At 32.6% G+C, this 20,725-nt stretch overlaps 1 protein-coding gene across 5 annotated transcripts; it reads right to left on the reverse strand.

Moving 5' to 3' along the window:
- Positions 1–406: 406 nt before the first annotated feature.
- LOC108467141 (uncharacterized) lies at positions 407–8,487 on the reverse strand. Of its 5 annotated transcripts, XM_053025187.1 has the most exons (23): positions 8,213–8,487; positions 7,208–8,126; positions 7,024–7,095; positions 6,715–6,919; positions 6,501–6,609; positions 5,694–5,792; positions 5,448–5,540; positions 5,158–5,250; positions 4,879–4,971; positions 4,707–4,788; positions 4,569–4,628; positions 4,435–4,487; positions 4,182–4,348; positions 3,242–3,452; positions 3,072–3,129; positions 2,886–2,942; positions 2,520–2,765; positions 1,692–1,756; positions 1,512–1,568; positions 1,332–1,425; positions 884–1,024; positions 638–789; positions 407–511 (listed from the first exon to the last, which is right to left on the reverse strand). In XM_053025187.1, exons 2-23 carry the CDS (start codon positions 8,096–8,098, stop codon positions 508–510), a joined length of 3,102 nt encoding a protein of 1,033 aa, XP_052881147.1. In that variant the 5' UTR covers positions 8,099–8,126; positions 8,213–8,487; the 3' UTR covers positions 407–507. The 5 variants fall into 5 exon arrangements, with proteins under 5 accessions (XP_052881147.1, XP_052881151.1, XP_052881150.1 ...); XM_053025191.1 differs by having other exon boundaries at positions 407–789; positions 8,021–8,126; XM_053025190.1 differs by having other exon boundaries at positions 407–784; positions 5,694–5,786.
- Between the last annotated feature and the right edge of the window lie 12,238 nt (positions 8,488–20,725).

The following is a 20,725-nucleotide window of genomic DNA, read 5'->3' on the forward strand; positions in this document are numbered from 1 at the left end:
GATTAAATAAATTATTATAAAACTCATTTTTCATAAAAATTAAAAAAAACAATCAATTCGACCGGTTTCAAACACTTCACAGGTCAACCGATTTAGATATATAGAGAGATAATATCTAATACATTAATAAAATATTTTTTTTTCACAAGCAGCTTTTAAAAATTATCATTTATTTTTTTTAAATATTTATTTTTAAAAATTTTATTGACAGTGTATCGTACCAAATATTATTCTGGGAAAAACTGAGTCAAGTCAGGCCAAACAAAAAGGCACTTGATTTCAAGCACCAGATAAGAACCGGAGATTTTTGTAATATATACATATATTCCTACTAATGAAAATAAATGTATGGCTCTGCTTCAAAATCATTAAGCTAAAAAATTCAAGTCTCGTATGTGGGTGGCTATTTCATAATGGTAGGGAACTGGAATGGATATTTTAACAGCATTTGGTTCACTTCTGGAAGCTCATTCCAGTTCACAAATTGAGTTCACTTCTTTATCATCTTCACCTTAACAAGTGAAACAAAATAACACAATTTATGTAACCTCAATACCTATCTAATTCCATGCACAAATTAAATTAAATTTAACATTTAAAAAAAAAAAAAAAGAACACCACAAATGCATTTCCTTACTCTAGAAAATCAGATATTCCTTGGTTCAAATGCTCATATAACTCCCTGCGCTCGATACTACTAATGAGTTGATGGATTGGAACTTCTTTCTGTAGCATCGAAGTTCCTTGGAAAATAACCATCTGGCAGCATGATTTTCTATATTCACTGAGCTGAAGCACGAGGGAAATGTAATGTTTTCAGAAACATGGCAGTTGAATTGGATAAAAGAGAAATACAAGCATGATTATGATGTCATTGACAAACCTGGTCGGGTCTTAACTTCTTGAAACCGAATTTATCTGTCCAGATTGATTCAGCTTCTTCAGCAGCTGGGAGAATGATATTTTTTACATTCAAGAATGCCAACAGCTTTTCGATACAAGAGAATAACAGCTGGAAGTAGCCCTGTATGGTAATTTAGTTCCACTGAATCAAGATTGAACAGAGATGATATTGGAACAGAGATGATAACAGCAACATGCATTCCAAGCTAATAATTTTGTAAAATCACAGGAATTATATGATAAGTGTGTTGGCAAGAAGAATATCTCTAGACTGTTTTGGGGGATGGGCAACGAGTCCAAATTAGAAAAACTCCAAGAATCATCAAAATTACCAAGCCGGCAATTGGAAATTAGAGTAAAACTATTTAGAAAAGGTAGGAATTGTAGGCAAAGTTTATAAAAACAAAACGGGGGTCCATTAACCTCACCTTTCCATGGTTAGCAATGCTTGTAGCGACTAAAGGGATTTCAGCAATTTCTTGCCCAAAAACTCGAATTATTCCAGCTGATACAACGAATGAGCTGCAATATTATCCAAAAGAGAATACTATCAACATTCAAATAGCAAAAGCATCTAAAGCTTTAAATGTTAAGCAAATATGTCTTACTTAATTGTCAATACAGCACAATACATTCCTCCGTATTCTTGGCCCTTTAAGTTCCTTCTGTAAGAGAGAAGGTAATACAAATTTGTCAAAAATATATAAATAAATAAATAAAAGAGGGGAGGGAGGTGGGGGAGGGGGGAACACACTCAAGTAGAAGAAAAAAAGAAGGCTCGTGCTTACCCATAAACCATGCATGGGATAAGGTCCCTCCCAGTTGTTGCATCAACTATGGGGTTGAAACATTCCTTGACCCAAACAGAAAAGAAGAAAGTTCAGTGGTAAGCCATGCATGACGGATTTTTTATGTTTTGAAAAAGAAAACATAGCCAAATCAGAGCCCCACAACGCAAAATAATCATACACTGCTAAATCACAGCTTTGAATGCAACATGCAAATCACAGCGGCATTTTGCTAAGCAATGATTCAGATTGGCAGGATAAAACCCTGTTAGATAAGTCTAGCTAGAAACTTACACTAACGATCTGATATCCCGAAAAACCTTTAAAGCAGCCACTAACAGAGACATCAAAGCAAAATGCATCAATTTATCAATCGTTTTGGTTTAAATGCTCTTAAAATATCACAGTTGAACAATCATGTTCTTTTACAGTATATAGTATTTAATGGGTGCAAAACTCCACCACAATAAGGTCAAAGCAAGGTACTAATAATAGAATAGAAAATGCTAAGGAGAAGTATATTAGAAAGTAAGAGATGAAAATATATTAACTATATAAAAGTTATAAGCTCAGTATTTTGCCTTTCCCAGCCACTTTAGCAGAAGGGAAAAAGAAAATTAAAAGATAAAGAAAAGAAGATGACTGATGAGAAGCAGCATAAACGTTAGTTAGAAGCTACTGATGTTTCCGTGCAACATCCAACCCGGAAAGCATACTTGGCAAATAAAAACTTGAAAATAAACATATAATAATTGCAATAATTACAAAATAGCATTGCACGATTACTGTTTATCAATATTGGCAAAATATAAAATGAACAATACTTACATGGAAGATACCAACTGCTTGAGAAAGCAACAATCTAGTTTCAGGAGAAGCGAATTTGCTGCTAAGAAGCCTCCATCTCACATCAATATTGATATCAGCATCTAAACCTTTTTTCACATATTTCTTCTTTAATATATCCAAAAGGGAGTCAGGGAGCCTTTCAGCTCCACGAATGAGCAACTTCTGCAGTGTAGAATGGATCCTACCACAATCTGAGCAGCAAAACCACTTCCCTTTCGGTATTTCCTGTTGTACAAGCGGCATCAGTATTTTCATCCATTAACAGATAATGTGTCCAACAGATAGGAATCAAGACTTCCATATTTAATAATCAAAGGAATAATGGTGATAATAAGACATGCATACCCTTAGATCAGCCATTTTATGAGTCCTCAAACAGCCAATATGATATTCTTTCTCACACTGATACAAAATTATTTTTAAAAAATAAATGAGCACATCAGCGAAAATGAAATGAGGGGGGGGGGGGGATTTTTAGCAGTGTTGAACCCCAATGCAAAGGCAAGATGAAATAAAAAATTAACATTATACCTGATCACAAAGTATAACTGTCCGAGGACCAAATCCTGATTTGCTAAAATCGCATGCCCTATATAAAATAAAATCAAAGAAATTTATGGAAATATTGCAAACGCAAGCTGTATACAAATAGTCTTCATGAACTACAGGCTCCAAGATTTATCCTTCTGTATACTCATAACCTGCATAATGCGCATCCACTAAGTTCTGTCTCGATGCTCTTCACAATTCGTACACATCTGCTGGTTATTTGCTCTATAGCATCAACTCCTAAAATCCTTCCAGCAGCAGCAGCATTAGCATTATGCTCTGCACACTTTTCTCTCATCAACATGTTCTGGCAATATTTGCAGTACCAGCGACCGTGAGGAATTGTTGGTAGAGAAGCACATTCTGCATAGATCCATAAAGTTCTACTCAATAACAATCAGCTAAATAAGAGCTGTAAAACTGATCATCACAGGCAACTATGGCAGTATTAAAGTTTAAAACAAAAAGACTGGGTAAAGTAAATCTACAAAGCAAAATGCAAAGAAAAACATCTAATAACATGCACATGAGGGACAAGGCAAGACTTCATTTGTGTTAATATGCAATGCCACTGACTGAGTGATCTCCCACCAACACTCAGCCTCTGCTTATTGTCTAAACGAGTCAGCCTTTCATCCAACTCAAACTCCACTTCTCTTGTTTATTTCCCTCTACTCCTACCATTTTGAATAAAACATTCCATTTAAAAATCATGGTGCACATTTGAGAAACTGCAAGCACTTTTTTTCTTTTCTCCTGATTATCTTCTCTTGGTAAAATATATAAGTTCTTTATCATCTATAGGCAAAGACATGAAACTAGCACAGTAAATCTCATGCACATCAGGCACAGGAGTGGAGACTTCAGGCCTCAGGGCTCAGGTCACGCAATTATCATTCTTGACACAACACACACACACACAAAAAAAAAGAAAAAAAGCACTGCTCCAGATCTATCCCTAAAACCCCAAAGACAAATAAATAAAGTCTCACAGTGTCCAAGCAAAGTACCCATGAAACCAAGAAAACAAAATCAAACCATCCATCCATGCATTTCCTGATTATAATAAATTCTTAATATTTACAATCAAACCTTTATGAAACGCCCTTGGGCATCCATCACAAAGCAAAAGATTTCCACCATCAGCACAAATGATGCATGCAACATCATTATCCTTGGCAGAATAAAGACGACCTTTTGAGAGAGATATTGCCAGTTCATGCAGAGACACCCCATTAGACGTGTAAATGTACGCGTAGCTGCCAAAGTATACAAATATAATCAAGATATATTTAATAATGTAACTTACGAAGGAAGCTGTAAAGCATCTGATATGGAAACATACGGTTTTCGACGAGAAGCCCAACCAGCATGAGCTTCAAACTGTGAGGGGCTAACCTGCGCAACAAAAGGAATAGCATAAACAGACAAAAAATGATATTGTGAAATTCTGAAGCTCAAGCAAGAAAAGCACAATACCTCATAATTGCAACAACGACAAATTATCCCAAAGCCCTTTTTGTAACCCTCAAGCAATCTCTGCCCATTAAAACTAATCACACTTCACACACCACTGATATACAAAGGCATAAAATAAATTACTTTCATCTCTATTACCTGTCCACGGGCATAGTATGCAACTTCAGTTCCATCAGGCAGTCCATCTTCCTCGAATACCAACTTATGCAATCGCTGATCTCTATAGAAAAAGATTCCAAAGGGAAAGGAGATTCCATCAGAAAAAGGAAATAACAGCTTATTAAAGAAGTATATTAAAAAAAGTACCAACTTTGTCGTCATCTTCCATTGACTTCCATTGGGTGAATAAATTGGTGATGAAGCACCTTTGAACATCTTTGACATCAACAATGGTTTCACTGGCCTGAGTACCAATAAAAGCACAAAAATCAAAGAAGGGGACTAACAACAACGAAAATACTACAGACTCAGAAGAAACTTCACTGAAAGCAGATCCTTGTCTCAAAACTTGCTGGCATAGGACAACAGAAGAAAGAAACCGTCATAAAATGACCAAAAAAAAAAAAAAACAGGATAAAATGTTACTAACTTCTTTTTTGTTCTCAAATGGCCCTTATCTTGAGAGGAAATATGCACTGAAGCGCTCTTCAAGGACTTCGTGAATAACCCTGGCTTTGTTAACCTGGAAATAACACAGACGGAAGTATGATGCACCAAGAATAAACCTACAAGAAAAGGAACACTATTTATAGTTTAAACTACCACCTAGCACTGCTCTATAGCTTCCAAATAGAACAATTCACTTTCCATGAATGGAAAGAAATTGGTTAAAGACAGAATTATGCAACAGCAAATGACAATTGTAAGAAGGTCACCAACTTTCTTGTTGTCTTCCATGGACGTCTGTTTTGTAAAGAAATAGATGACGAAGAACACTGAGGTGAATTTGATCTCAAATCAAGCTCTGATGACCTGAAACAATGCAGGAGGCACATGATAAAAGGCAGTAAAATATTAAAAAGAAAAAATCATCTTACTTAAATATATCAGCCTGTTTATGAGCCAAAAATGATGGCAAGAAATGGCACAGAAAAGAATAAAGAAGAGATATTAAGAGACACTAACTTGTTTGCTTTCTTCCTTTGACTTCTATTTTGTGGAGAGACACTCAATGATGCACTTCCAAAGGACTGCAACATCGAAACAGGTTCTTGTGATCTGAAACTACACAAAAATAAAACATATAAATTGAGAAATTTAGATTTGAAGTATTAACCCCAGGTACAAACTGATAAACGTTAAGAAAAATTATATCAAGCATTAAGAAAAAGTTACTTTCTTGTCACATTCCATTAACTCGTATATTGTGGAAAAGATAACCATTGAAGCAGTTCCAAAGGAATGTGATTTGAAATAAAATAGTGCAACCATATTAAATAATGTATCTACACATTACTAATACAAACTATAAACAAATGTCACTCTAGCATTACCTTAAAACTTCAGTTATGTTAAATCTCATACTGTAAGTCAGTTTTATACCCTCCAAAAGAAAAATAAATAAATTGCATTTTTATCAAGGAGTACACATGCTGAATAAATTATCAGTCAAATAAACTTAACATGCCCCTTTTTATACAATGCATCAATCAACTAGAACTGAATGGACAATCTAAAAACCCATAAAATGTCATACAAATAATTGAATCCAACTCCCTAAATTACAAATTTGTAATAAAGTTCTAGTTATCATGAAAAAATTTTGAATATTACACGGTAATTGCAATGATCATACAATGGAATTGTCAAATAAAATATTCAACTAATGACAAACATTAAGGACCCTACCCAACTAAGCTATAAAGCAGAAGAGACAACAATTACTATTTATTAATTTTATTATTTTACAAACAATGCTTAAGGAATGCATACCTGGTTCCAACACTGGGTGAACTCATTGTGATAAACTGAGATTTCTTCAACTCCACGCATGAATTGCAAAGCGGTCCTACTTGGCCAACATGTATTACAGGAAATGAACCTAGAAACAAGTGAATGACAAAAGGAGTAAGACCTCAGTACAATAAAAATATTCTTTTTACTTGCCTCTGTCAATAATAATGTATTTAATAAAACAAAAGGTCACCTTTGCATCTTCTACAAGTAAAACATTTTTGCTCAGGTACAGCTCTAATGATATTTTGAATTGTTGCTTCTAATGTATGCAGAGGTCCTCTCCTGCATGCCCGCAACACCTCAAGCAGGCTCTTCCCATTTTCAAAGCAGATATATTGAGCTGCTCGTTTGTATTGTTTACAAGCATGAATCTCAAATTGGGAAGGTGGAACAACCTAAAATAGGAAACAGGACAGCAGCAAGAAGATTGATAACAGCAATTATTGATCACATAGTTACACAGAATCCAAAACTGCAACCTGGGAAAGTGATTGCTTACTCTGCGCCCTTTACACAAGGAACATGAACACAAAATTCCTCCATCTGTTATGATGCCCCGAAGACCAGCTGTCTGGAATTAATATAAAACTAAGCTACACACTATATTCAAATTCCGAAGGGAAACAAAAAATTAAAGGATATATTCAAAATTAAAAGAAACAACGGGAGCAGCCAAGAAACACCTTACTACTAATTGTACCCATGTAAACTACCGGAACCCCATCAAGTAAGCCAGTGTCAAAGAGCTCTTTAACAGTCATTGGGCACTTATTAAGTGAGATCTTTTTTGACATTTTCAACTCCAAATTCTTCCTAGGAGTCGTCAATCCACTTTCTTCAGCTGCTTCTTCTCCACCAAAATTTGAAACTAACACATTCTCAACATTCTGCTGTTCGCACCCCAAACTTTCCTCTGCTTCAACCTTTGGTCTCAATAGTGATTTCTTGGGCCACCTCAGGGTCTTCAAGAGTAGATCATCATCATTACCGTCACTACTGTCAAAGCCTCCTTTCTCTACTGGACGAGTCTCAAGCTCATCCATAGACTGACAAGTTTGAACAACAGGCTTACCATCTATTCCAATTGCCTCAACTACCAGGTTCCCTACAATGGCATTTTCTCCAATAGTATGGCTTTCTTCAATCAAAGCCTCTATAAATGGACCCCCTTTGACAATATCTCGAACAACTAAGCTCTCATCAACCACATTTTCTATTACCACTTTATCCCCTGCTAAATTTCCATTTCCCAATCTACTTTCAATCAAATTATTGTTTTCACCATTTGCGTCAGCTAAAATTTTATCATCCTGATCCTCATCAATTAAAGACACTTTAACACCATTTATCGGTTCATTAAAGTCCTTGAGCTTTTGGCTATCTAAATTCTCAGAAACACGGCAATCAATTCTCGACTTTTTAACTCGAGTGTACACAATGTAACCATTCACTTGAGTACTATTAACTCTTTTACAACAACTACTACTAGAACTCGCCTGAGTTTGAGACTGAATCACTGCCTCCCGAGTTTGACCGAGTGAACCATCCACTCCGTAATCCAACTCTGGCTTCATGCCTCACTCACTTCACTCTCAAAATCCACTAAAATTCACCATAAAATGAAAAAAATCAAATTAAAAAGAAAAACGAAACGAAAAATTTAGCAGCTGTAGAGTGAAAGATTTTACCGATTAAGATCGTATAAAGGCATGAGATGCTTGATTTTCTTGAGAGAGGCAAGTGAAAATTTGGAGCGGAGAGTTAAAATGGAAGAGTCCGAGATCGGATTCAACAAAATTTAGGGTTTTCGATTAAAACTCAAAGGATTTGAAAGAAAAATCTATTAATATTATGGGAGATTTTTTTTCCTTCTTTTTTTCCCCTTTGGTGTGTTGTTAACCGACCAGTGAAAGAAAAAAAGAGATGTGGGACTTTCAAGGGAACGGAACGGAACGGAACGGCAAATGGCAAAGATCCATGAAATAAAACGGAGAAAGGTTTTATGAAGGTTAAACTATGCTGTTAGTCCTTGTATTAGGTATAAATTATACATTTAGTCCTTTTGCGTATTATTATATGTGTTATAACTTGTCAGCTTGCTGTTTTTACATTAAAAAATCTCATTACTTTAGTTAATAAATTTAATAGTTATTTTTGAGATTAAAATTTTAAATTTTAAAATATTAAAATTAAAATGATCAAATTGAAGAAAAATATTTAATCCATAATTTACGATGTACGAGGCTAATAGCAGAATTTATCTAATGGATTCAACTACAACTATTTGAGTCAAAATTGGAATTTTCAAAATTCAAAAAGTAGGATTAAATTTGACCAAATTAGAATGTAAGGATTAAATTTATAACATACAAATAATACAAAGACTAATAACAAAATTTACCCTATTAGGAATTTACGATATTAACCCTAATTGATTTTCCCTTGCGGCTCTAAAGAAGCAAAATAGCCCTTATTGATTACAAAGGAGTTATGGTCAGGCCTCTTGGTTTGTGTTTGTTGAGGCCTAGTAGGCTCATTCTCTAAAACCCAATAATATGCCATCCTTTTTGGGTTATGGTGTAGTAATTAAGGTTTAGAGTTTAAATTCATTTGTGGAAATTTTTAAATAATTTTTAAACCCTCAAAGTTTTAATTAAATTACACGTTTAATAAAGATATTATGCACTTAAATTCACTCAAACTCATATCTTTATAAGTTTTCAACATCGGCTAGATGAGATTATCATAGGTCGGATGACTACCACTAAAAATAGGTTGGATAGAATTAATGCAAATAGAAAGTCAAAGCAAGGTCAAGACTTTCGTACTCAAGAAGTAGGAGCAAAGCTAGAATTTTTCTTTTTTGATGGGCTGAATTTGAAGTATAAATTTTTGAGAGAGTTAAATGCAATTTTATCATTGTATTAATGTAAAACTTTATAATTTTTAAGGGATTAAACTATAAACTTTTTTTTGTTTTTTGAGCGGTCATAATTTAATTTTAAATTTTAGGAGTGCCCCAAATACAATATTACCATTAAATTAAATTAAAACTTTGTAAATACTCAAAGGATTAAAAGGATAATTTTTCATTTTAAGGGGCTAGCCCCCTACTTGCCCCATTAACTCAGTGTTGTGAGGTGGAGTACTTTCCAACTCAAATAGTGGATTTTGGTTTCAATAGAAATGTAAGAATTTGTTCAATCATCCAAGCCAAATTGTGGGTGTCTTATGATGAATTAATGTTATACTAGGGAAAGGACTGCAAAAATTATGGTCAATATGGACAAAATATCAATAATACATATGCTCAACGGAACAAGAGAGGGTGTTAATAAATTTCCTTTTAACTAGAAGTATTCAAAAATTGAAGAAAATATATTGGGATACGAAGATTAACCATATTCAGAAAGGCAAATTTAGTGTCTGACTGCATGACAAATGACTTCAACAATGATTTCCAGTGAGTTTAAACTTTTGATGTCCCACTAATTAGTATAAAACACAAATCACTTAGCAATAGCATAGGGACCATATGGTTGTCCTTATTTCATTGTAACTCGGGGGTTTTGTATTTATATTATCTTAAATATTTAATGGAATGGAACAAAAGGGTTTGGAGTGTCAAACTTTGGTGATGTTATAGTTATCAACTTAAGTGAGTGGTTATGTAGTTGTAGGAGATAGGACCACATTAGCATCCCATGTCCATATGTCGTTGCAACAGTTTTGTGAAAAAAGCCAATGTTTCTGATTATGTGTATAAGGGGTTTAAAAACGAAATGTATGAAAAGTTGTATGGCTTTGTATTGACTGTTGTCCATAGTGAAAAATATTGGCATAAAACTAATATAGGACCAACTAACTCCCCTCATACCAAGGAAAATACCTAGGAGACCATGAAAAAAATTGAGTAAGATAAGAGGAAAGAAGGAGTGGGACTAAACTACCTAGAAGAGGGAAAAATATAAAGTGCTAAAAGTGTTTCAATTGGACACAACTCTAGAAGGTGTCAAACTTCATCTACTATAAGTGTTGAGTTTCTTAAAAATTATAATGCATTATAATCCAACTTCAACATGTCAATTTTGCAGACTACAACTCCAACAACTCCTAATCTAACAGCTCCATTAAAAGCATCTGCATCATCGCTACCAGTTCCACCAACATCACCCTCATATTAGCAAGACCAACAATACTTCAAGCAAATCCAGCGGAACCTCCAACTACTAATAAACTATTTGCAGAACTTGTAGCTTCTACTTATAAATTTGCAAGTCCTCCACCTCATGTTGATTTTAACATCTTACTTCATGTAACCAATAGTTAGGGAATTTTATTTTTTTTAAACAAGCTCATACATAACCTATATAAACATATTTCTTTCCTTTTTTAAGACCAAAACATGTTCACTATATACAAGGCTTCGATAAAAATTATAGTACCATTTCGTTCAACCACTAATCTTGATAGAATCACATTTTGTATAGTAAACTTTATTATTGTTTTATTAACTATTGATGGTCACTAAACTAACTATAAATACGACAAAGGTAAGTGCACCTATCAAACAATAGTATAGCTATGGTAAGTAGAGAATATCGTATTCACGAGGACTAAAAGTATTAGTAATTACCGCTTTTCTATTATTTAGTCGATAGTTTGGAGTGATGTGTTTTAAGATAAATTTACTAAAATAATTTAACTAAGAACGCAACAAAGAATGAATCAAGGTAGTAATCGAATATTAACCAATGAGATAGACAATACATAGGAAAGAATCCACCTAGACTTCACTTATTATTATGAATATGAATTAAACAATTTATTCACTTGTGTCATGATCCGTAGAAATCCCTAAATTATGTTAATATTTATTTCGAGAGTAAGAACAACTGACTCTAGGTTGATTAATTAAAATCTCTTTCTAATTAAAACCCCTATCATCGCATTAACTCAATCTATGGATTCCCTATTAGATTTGACTCTAATCTAATAAATTTATGTCGTCCTATTTCTAGAATTACATGCAACTCCACTCAATTATGCTAGATCTACTATTAAACAGAGACTTTTGATCCACTGAATTAAGCACATTAAACATGAATTAATATCCCGAAAATATTAAAACAATAAATAAGCATACATAATTGAGAACAAGATTCAAGTATTTATTGCGTAAAAACATACATTAAATAAAATGTTTCGTCATAAGTTCATCCTCCCTAGGTATTTAGAGAATTAGTTCATAATCCTGAATGAAAACATCTCAAAGTTAGATTAACCATAAGACATAAAGAAACTCATAAAAAATTAAAAAGAAATTAAAATGAGATCTTCGATCTTGATGGAGATCCGATTAAGAGTTGATTTCAATGGCGTTCTTTGAGTGTTGTATTTGATATTCTCTGATTGCCCCATTTATGCCTTATTCTAATGGGTATTTATAGACTTTAGAATGCTTAAAAAGCTTAAAAATGGTGTTTTTCCACATATTTAGGATGCAGGGTGCGAAATCGACACAGGCTGGAACATGGGCATCTATTCAGCCCGTGTGGCTCACACGGACTTGTGTCCAGGCCATGTGGAAATTCCCAGGATGTGTGGCTCCTCAAAACAACTTTATTTGTCCAATTTTGGCTCGTTTTTAGCTACTTTCGCTCCTAAATGCTCTCCTAAGTATAGAAACATGAATTTAAAGCATTAGGAGCATCAAATTCACTAATTTGCATAATTAATCATACAAAAATGCATTAAGAGTGAAATTAAAATATGTTACTTTTATAACTTATCAACTATTGTTTCATAGTTTTGGACTAATGTTACGACATCTACTGCAACAACCACCAGCTCGTTCAGCACAACCATCTCCTTCCACTATGCAAACATTTTCAACAAAACAAATACTTACAATACTTAGTAGAAGGGGAAAACAAGTTGTACAAAGAATTGGGCGATACACAAAAGAGAGGTCAGGAATGCAATTTTTGAATGCAAGTAACCAAAAAGGCAATTGTTGAACCATAAATGCTAAATTGATTTCAATTTGTTTTAATACATTTCAATATTAATAAAAAATATATTATAAGTGTGGATTAATAGTTTTTTTGGATAATCTTATTATAGATTCGGATCATATCTACTCTTTTTGACATAATGCCTAGAACTACCTATAGCTCCTCCCCAATCCATGAATAGGAGGACAATGCGCTTCAACGCACTCAAAACCACGTCCGTCTATATTCGTAACAATGCCTAATCCAATTGAGTTATGACTCAATCGACAGTTAATTTAGTATTTTTAAGTTGCCTTTTTGTTTGTAAGTTAGTGGCCAAAGTTTTTAGTGTGCTGCAATCTTATTTGTACCTGGTTGCGTTTGTATTTTATCTTCTTGCTAATATTAATTTGGGTAAATTACACCAACAATCACTCAACTTTGGGGTAGCTGACAAAACAGACACTCTGGTTTCAATTCAATCACTTAACTTTCAAAAAATAAGAAAACAGTTATTACTGTTACAAACGTAACAGAAAGCTGAGGTGGCCAATTAACTTGCTGTGTTGGCATCCTACGTGGAAATGATGAAAAAAAAACTCAGATCTGAAAAAGAAAAACAATGGGGAAGCAAAAGATGAAAAGGGAGACCCAAATTTGAAAGCTCTTTTTTTCTTCTTCTCTGTGTTGAGTGTTTTTGTTTTTCACCTTATTTGCTTCCTCTTTCTAATCACTTTGAATTGAAATGAGAAGAAAAAAAAAAGAACTTGAAACCAAAATTAGGATTTAGAAACTGGTAAAATACTTAAAACCTATATATTTCTCTCTTTCTCTTGCTTTATTCTTATTGACCAAAAATAGGAAGAGAAGGCATTTTTTTTGTGATTTAGTATTTTAGGAAGAAATTTCTCTGTGGAACAAAGTTTAGCCTTGGAAAAATTAATGAAGTATATATTTGGCTGTGCAAGTGTTGGGGGAGGATAAAATTTATTCACAACAGCAGCAACTAAGGGAAGAATAAGAAGAATATTTGGGAAAAATACCCTAACCTAGTTTAATTGTGGTGCAAGTGGTGGTGATCTGAGCACTTGTCTTCGGTGCTGCTGGTTTGTTTGTGGAATTGGTTGTATTGGGGTTGTTGAAGACTTTGAAAGGTATTTTACAGTTTTTTCTTATTCTTTTTTCTGTTATTAGGAGTGTTTTTCAATTTCTTCTTAAATTGGGTGGATTTCCACTATGGACATCTGACGTGGCCAATTACCTGGCCACATCAGCTAGTTAACTAGCTACGTCACTTATCCCATTAAGTCTATAACGGAAATTGTTAGTAGGTGACTAATTTGTTACTTTTCAATGACTTTAATGACTGTTTTGTTATTTTTTTAAATTTGAATGACTAAATTGAAATCAAAATGATTGTTTTGTCAGCTACCCCGACTATTGGTGTAATTTACCCTATTAATTTTATGCCCCAGTTTAAATTACCAACATTAGTTGGTTGATGGGATTTCATTTTTAAAACTTGAAAATAAAACTCAAAACTCATCATTTAAAAAGTTAAAATTATGATTAGTTAAATTCTACTATTACTTCAATACCATTTTTGGCCAAAATAGGATTGAATTTAGAATATAAAACAAATGATGACACTTATGGTTATAAAAAGAAATGTTTTTTAATTTTTCATTATGCTTAAGTTATGGATTTAGTCTCTGTACTTTAATTTGATTTTTTTTAGTACTTTTTTTTTAACTATCTCAATCCTTAATAAACTGTAACAGTCTGTTTTCAGTGAAATCAGAATAGAAGCTTCGAGACCACAAAATTGAGGTCAAAATATTTATTTGTTTATTATTTTGAGTTCTACAGCATGATATTATGAGTGTATAAAAATTTCGTTAAGAAATTTTATCGTTTGCATGCTCAATTTGATAAAAAGGACTAAATAGCGTAAAGTACAAAACTAGGGTTCTATAAGCTAAAGGGATTTAATAGTTATGAAATTAAATTATTGGAGGGTTTATGTGGTAATTAAGCCATTTTAGTCATGATTGGACAAAGTTGGACATTAAATTGATGAAATTTCAAGTATTAAACAAAGGTTAAATTTGTAATTCATTAAATAAGTTAAGTAAAATAATCAAGACAAAAGCTATATAATCAAGACAAAAGCTATCATCTTTGTCTTGTTTCTCTTTCACTGAAATTTAGCTAAGAAAACACCATTAATAGATTTTTAAGGTTTGGTTATGTCTCATCTATGCATGTAAGTAATTTTTGACTCGGTTTTTAATGATTTCTATATTTCTAGAGTCGTTGTAGCTTAATCTAGCTAGCCCATGGACTAATTTGCAAAATTGTTAAAGTATTAAGGTTTTACCATTGATGAATGTGTATGTGTTTTGATGTTTGAGGATAGAAAACGAATGGTTGTTGTTGGATAAACAACATTTGTTAAGAGGTCTTTTATAAAATTATCAATTAGGGATTAAATTGAGAAATGTAAAAATTATGTGGTAAATGTGTGAAATAATGAAATCTGTGGGCTGCTATGAGTATAGATGAAATTCGGCTAGCATGGGTGTGGACTCAATTGCATGAATTTGCATTTTTATGAGTTATGGACTAAATTGTAAATATGTTAAAATATTAGGGGTAAAAGTGTAAAATTATAAAAAATATTTTGGGCTGAATTGAATAGAATGAATATTAAATGGATTTAATTTGATTATTTAGATCAAGTTAAGCCTCGTACAGATCTAGATCGAGGGAAAGATAAAGTATTGGACTAGTCGATCCTATTCCGTCATTTTTGTTATCGAGGTAAGTTCGTATGTTTAATAAGCATTAAATTATACGTAATTGAATGCTTAATTGATATAAATGTGATGATATGACACTACGGTAATTCTCAACAATTTATCCGGTTGAACCTTAGGGATAGATAGGATACAAACGACATGTCATTAGGGGTTATTGTGTTTTGGGTGCTGGTTCGTACGTTCTACTGGTGGCTAAATTTTCTGGCATGTGTTGCGGTTACTCATCACCTTGTGTCAGCAGCACTGTATAGCTACATTTTAACCGTCAGCTTGTATGAGCAGACCCGGTGATAGCTCAATATGAGCATTTACATATAACATATGAGATTGAGATGGTTACGACCATGTATTGGCACTTAGTGTGCGAGATTCCCAAGCATCTGATATTATTCCAAATGGTTCAACAGGTATATTGATGATATGAAAGGGTAAGAGATTGATACGTATCAATGCAGGTATGTACGTAAACCATATAAGCATTGAATCCATGAAATTTGTGAGTTTCATGATTTACTATGTGGATGAATAAATGTTAGCCTTGTGATTAAGTTGAGTTGTAGTATATTGTGTTTAGATTATTTAAATTGTGAATGAATAGTAAGTTATACTTATTAGCCATACGAGCTTACTAAGCTTATATCTTACTCTATTTACTTTTCCGTGTTTTATAGTGATTGCGAAGTTTGCTTGGATTGGGAGTTGTCGGAGATCTCATCACATTATCCAGCCTTTGTTTTGGTACTTTTGAACTTGTGTACTTGGTTATATAGCATGTATAGGTATTGTGGTTAATATGGCATATATGTTTGTAATGTTGATAGCCAATTGATTTGGCTTGTAAATAATATATATTTTTGGTTATATGTTTAGCCATGTGATTTGGTTTATTTTTGGTAAACTTTGTTGGATAAATATATGTAAATGGCCTTTTGATATGTGGATCATAATTGCTATGTGAATGTCTTGTTGAGATTTGGTATTGAAGGTAGCAAATGGTTGAATTTGAGAATGTATGAGCATGCTAAATATTAGGTAAGATAATGCATATATGGAATTGACCATTTAAGTGATTTTTAGATGTGAAATTGGTATGAATTTGAATAGCCAAATGTGATGTTTATGAGTAATGTTGTTGTTGGTATTAGAATTGTATGAATTGGACTTGGTTGTGGTTATTTTGAATGCCTATTGAGGATATGCTCATTTGCTATTTGGTATGTGTAGGTTAAAACTATATTGGGTGAGAAATGTGGCTTGAAACACAGCCTATTTTTGTCCACACGGGTTGAGACACGGGCATGTGTCTCAGCCGTGTGTCCCCTAATATTTAATTAGAAACCAAGTTAGTAGTGTAACACTCATTAACCTTAAACCGTTACCGGAACAGGGTTACAGAGCATTACCAGACCTTTCAGACATATTACGAACCTCACACAAATAAATAACATACATATTATAATTTAATAATTTAATCCCTTTCATGGACCTTCGAGGCCCAAAATACGTATTAAAAGTGGAAAGAAACTTGTTCGAGTACTCCAGAAATTTTTCGTAAATATATTTTTTTAAAAACTCAATATAATCCCCTTATAAACATGTAACCTTCCCTAAAATTTTTAAACCACAACAAAAAAAAAAAATTATACTCAAATACACTTATATCATAACCAATTCATTAACATAGTAATTTAATAATAAAAAATTCATAATATCATTCAAATTGACTAATAACTTCATTTATTTTCCATTCAAACTTAATGCCAAATTTTATAGTATACTCTTTACCATTTCTGTAATACACCCTACTCGTATTCATTGTCGGAATAGGGTACGAGGTATTACCGGAGTTTACGATTTTATTTTTTTTTATATTCAATATAGCCCCTTTATAAATATCTAATCTTCCCTACAATATTAAATCGAGACCAATCCACTTCAACCAAACCAATTCAACATATTTTCAAGATAAATTCATGCATATTTATAAGATAACGTCATCACATACCCAAAACCAGGTTTGTTAACCATACTAATGGCTAACTTTATATTCTTTTCACGTTAACATTTACTTTATTAGCTTATACATGCCATTGATTTCCAAAATAAAGTTTCTTTATATACCGAAATCCTGACGTTGATAGTATGATGTGTCTCCGACCAAATCCGACCTCCGAGCTCTTAACACTACAAAACAGGGAAAAAGGAAACAGGGTAAGCACTTCGTGCTTAGTAAGCTCATGTAACAAGAATTATACTTACTTAGTATTTTCAATACAATACAATAAACATTCATATATCCATTCAATGCATTATTACCCTAATATACACAAACTCAACATTCAAGTTAGTACAATAATTTCCATGTACCAATAATATATACCATGATTGATGAACTCATCAATACCATGATTTTCATTCCTTATATATATATATATATATATATATATATATATATTTATCTCATTGAATTTCTTGGAATTTTCGATGAATTTTCAGAGGTACACTTTTAATGTACAATTCCGGGTCTGTCAATTCATATTCATGTACGGATATTTCCATTTCAGAGAGCACACTCCCGCGAACCTCAACCTTACAGCGGGATTACCAGTCCAGGCTAAATCCCCTATAATAGAAACTCATAGAGTATTGTCAGGATTACCAGTCTAGGCTAAATCCCCTGTATTATAAATCATAGAGTATTGTCAGGATTACCAGTCCAGGCTAAATCCCCTGCAACGACAATTACTCTAATGATCTTGGATCTGAATTACCAGTCCAGGCTAAATTCAGACCCTAATTATTCGGGAGGGCTATATCAGGATAGGATCACCCGTCCGGGCTAGATCCTTTTTACCGTCAATTCCTTTTCAGAGATCCATCGAAATTTCCTTTCATTCAACCAGGATTTCTTCCCCTTTTTATCAAATATATCAATGTTTCATAAATTTTCATACAATGAACTTTCAAATCATATTCACATCAATAACATACATTTCAAGCATTTAAGAATATAATTCAAGTTACACGAACTTACCTTGATACTTGTTTGTAAACAAAAAAAAAAATCTACTAATCCCGAACTTTTTCCTTTCCTCGATCTAGCTTCGTATTTGAATCTTCTGGATCTAAATAAATAAATTTAATTATCAATTTAATACATTACATGTTCATATGCAACATTCTCTATAATTCAACTATTATTATTTATAGTTTATTCAAAGCTGTCTATTTGAGTCATAGTCACTAAATTATTTATAACTCGAGCTACATAACTCCAAATTAAGATCCGTTAATTTTACCTGAAACTAGACTCATATATCTTCTTATCATAAAATTTTCAGAATTTTTTGTTTAGCCAATAAGTACAGTTTATTCTTTAAAGTCACCCCTATTCTGCTGTCTGACAGTTCTGACCCTTCTTCACTAAAAATTAATTATCTCTTCATACAGGATTCAAATGATGTTCTTGTTTGTTTCTCTTAAAAATAGACTCATTCAGGATTTTATACATATAAATTTAAGCCCCTAATTATTTTTCTTCAATTTTTTTATGATTTTTCAAAGTCAGAACAGGGGAACTCGAATTCATTCTGACCTTGTCTCACAAAATTCATTATATCTCATGATTCACAGATCCAACTTCCATGAGAAACTAGACTCAATAAGCTTTAATTTAATATTTTTTCATCTTCTAATTCGATTTATACAATTTATGGTGATTTTTCAAAGTTAGTCTACTGCTGCTGTCCAAACTGTTTTTGTGCAAGCTGTTTATTACCATTTTTCCCCTAAGCTTTTAATAAATAACAATTTCGTCCCTACTCAATTAGCCTCTCAATTGAGCTGATTTTTCTCAATTAATACTTTATTCTATCACCTTAAACTAGTTTACAACCTTTAGGAATCAAAATTTCAGCAATAGACTTTAATTCCAAACATTTTCACAATTAGGTCCTAAAAATCAATTTCTATTGAAATTACCTAATAAAATCATCTCATAAACAAATTAAAGCTTTAATTTCATTCTATTTCATCATAAACTTACAGCACTCAACCATGGTGACTTTCAATTTCATCCATGAAATCAAAAACTAATGAATTTAATAGTAGGGCCTAGTTGTAAAAGTCTTAGAAACACAAAAATTACAAGAAAAAGGCAAGGATTAACTCACTTGGTGAAAAATTATGGAATACCAGCTTAGAGAACCCTCCTATGGCGTTTTTAGCTGTTGGAATTGAAGAGAAATGAAGAGAAATCTAGATATTTCCTATTTAGTCCTAGTTTTTATTTAGTTAATTTTGTAATATTCCAATTTTACCCTTAATTTTTCAATTTTCCTGCTGATTTCATACCCTTGTCGTCCAGCTCAAATAAATTTTGGGTCTAATTACCTTTTAAATCCTTTCTCATTAGACTCTTAAGCTATTTAATCATTCTAGCAACTTTTACACCTATTACAATTTAGTCCTTTTCATTTAATGACTACCCAAACATTAAAATTTCCTAATGAAATTTTAATACCACATTACTAACATTTCATAAATATTTATAAAATTATTTTCGACTCGGTTTTACGAGATAGAGGTCCCGATACCTTGTTTTTACCCAATTTCTTCAATAATTTCTTTTTCTAACTAACCACTAAATCGGTAAATTTTTTTTCTATCAATATTTTCATACGATTTTCCTATCATATCAATTTTCATGCAAAAATATTGAAATGAATTTCTCTTTAAATCGGATTTGTGGTTACGAAACCACTATTCCGATAACCTTGAATTTAGGCCATTACAATTTCACTTAGACTAAGTTTAAAACATTACAAACCATCCATACTTTATAACCAAAATCATATGACCCATGTATATAACCTAGGTACATGCCACATTTACCAAAAGGAAAAGAAAATACATCACCAAAGTTGTGCTGAAGTCGAGATTGATCTGGATGCTGAACCGGAACCTTTGATTTCTACTGACCTACGCACGGAAACAACCGTAGATTGAGTATGAAATGCTTAGTGGTATTACCATAATTCAAACTATATAACTCTAATGAATTAAAAATATTAATCATATAACATTAAACATGTAAAATTTATAGCTCATAAGAACTAATTTGCATTCAATTTCATGTTTCATATATAATAATTCATCGACAATATCATATCTTAATAACTTGAACTTGATCAATTCATGAACCTTAGGTTCATGTTTCCAAATCTCACATACAATTTCATTTCACAATTCGACTAACAATTTCTTTCTCATACTTTTAATCATACGATCAATCAAATTTATTCAATTCACTCATTTCGAATATTCACCCTATTAACAAACCCGGACTTTGACGGATACATGGATTCCAACCAAACACACCAGT

Source organism: Gossypium arboreum, chromosome 2 (assembly GCF_025698485.1).
Source record: "Gossypium arboreum isolate Shixiya-1 chromosome 2, ASM2569848v2, whole genome shotgun sequence".
Classification (NCBI taxonomy): domain Eukaryota; kingdom Viridiplantae; phylum Streptophyta; class Magnoliopsida; order Malvales; family Malvaceae; genus Gossypium; species Gossypium arboreum.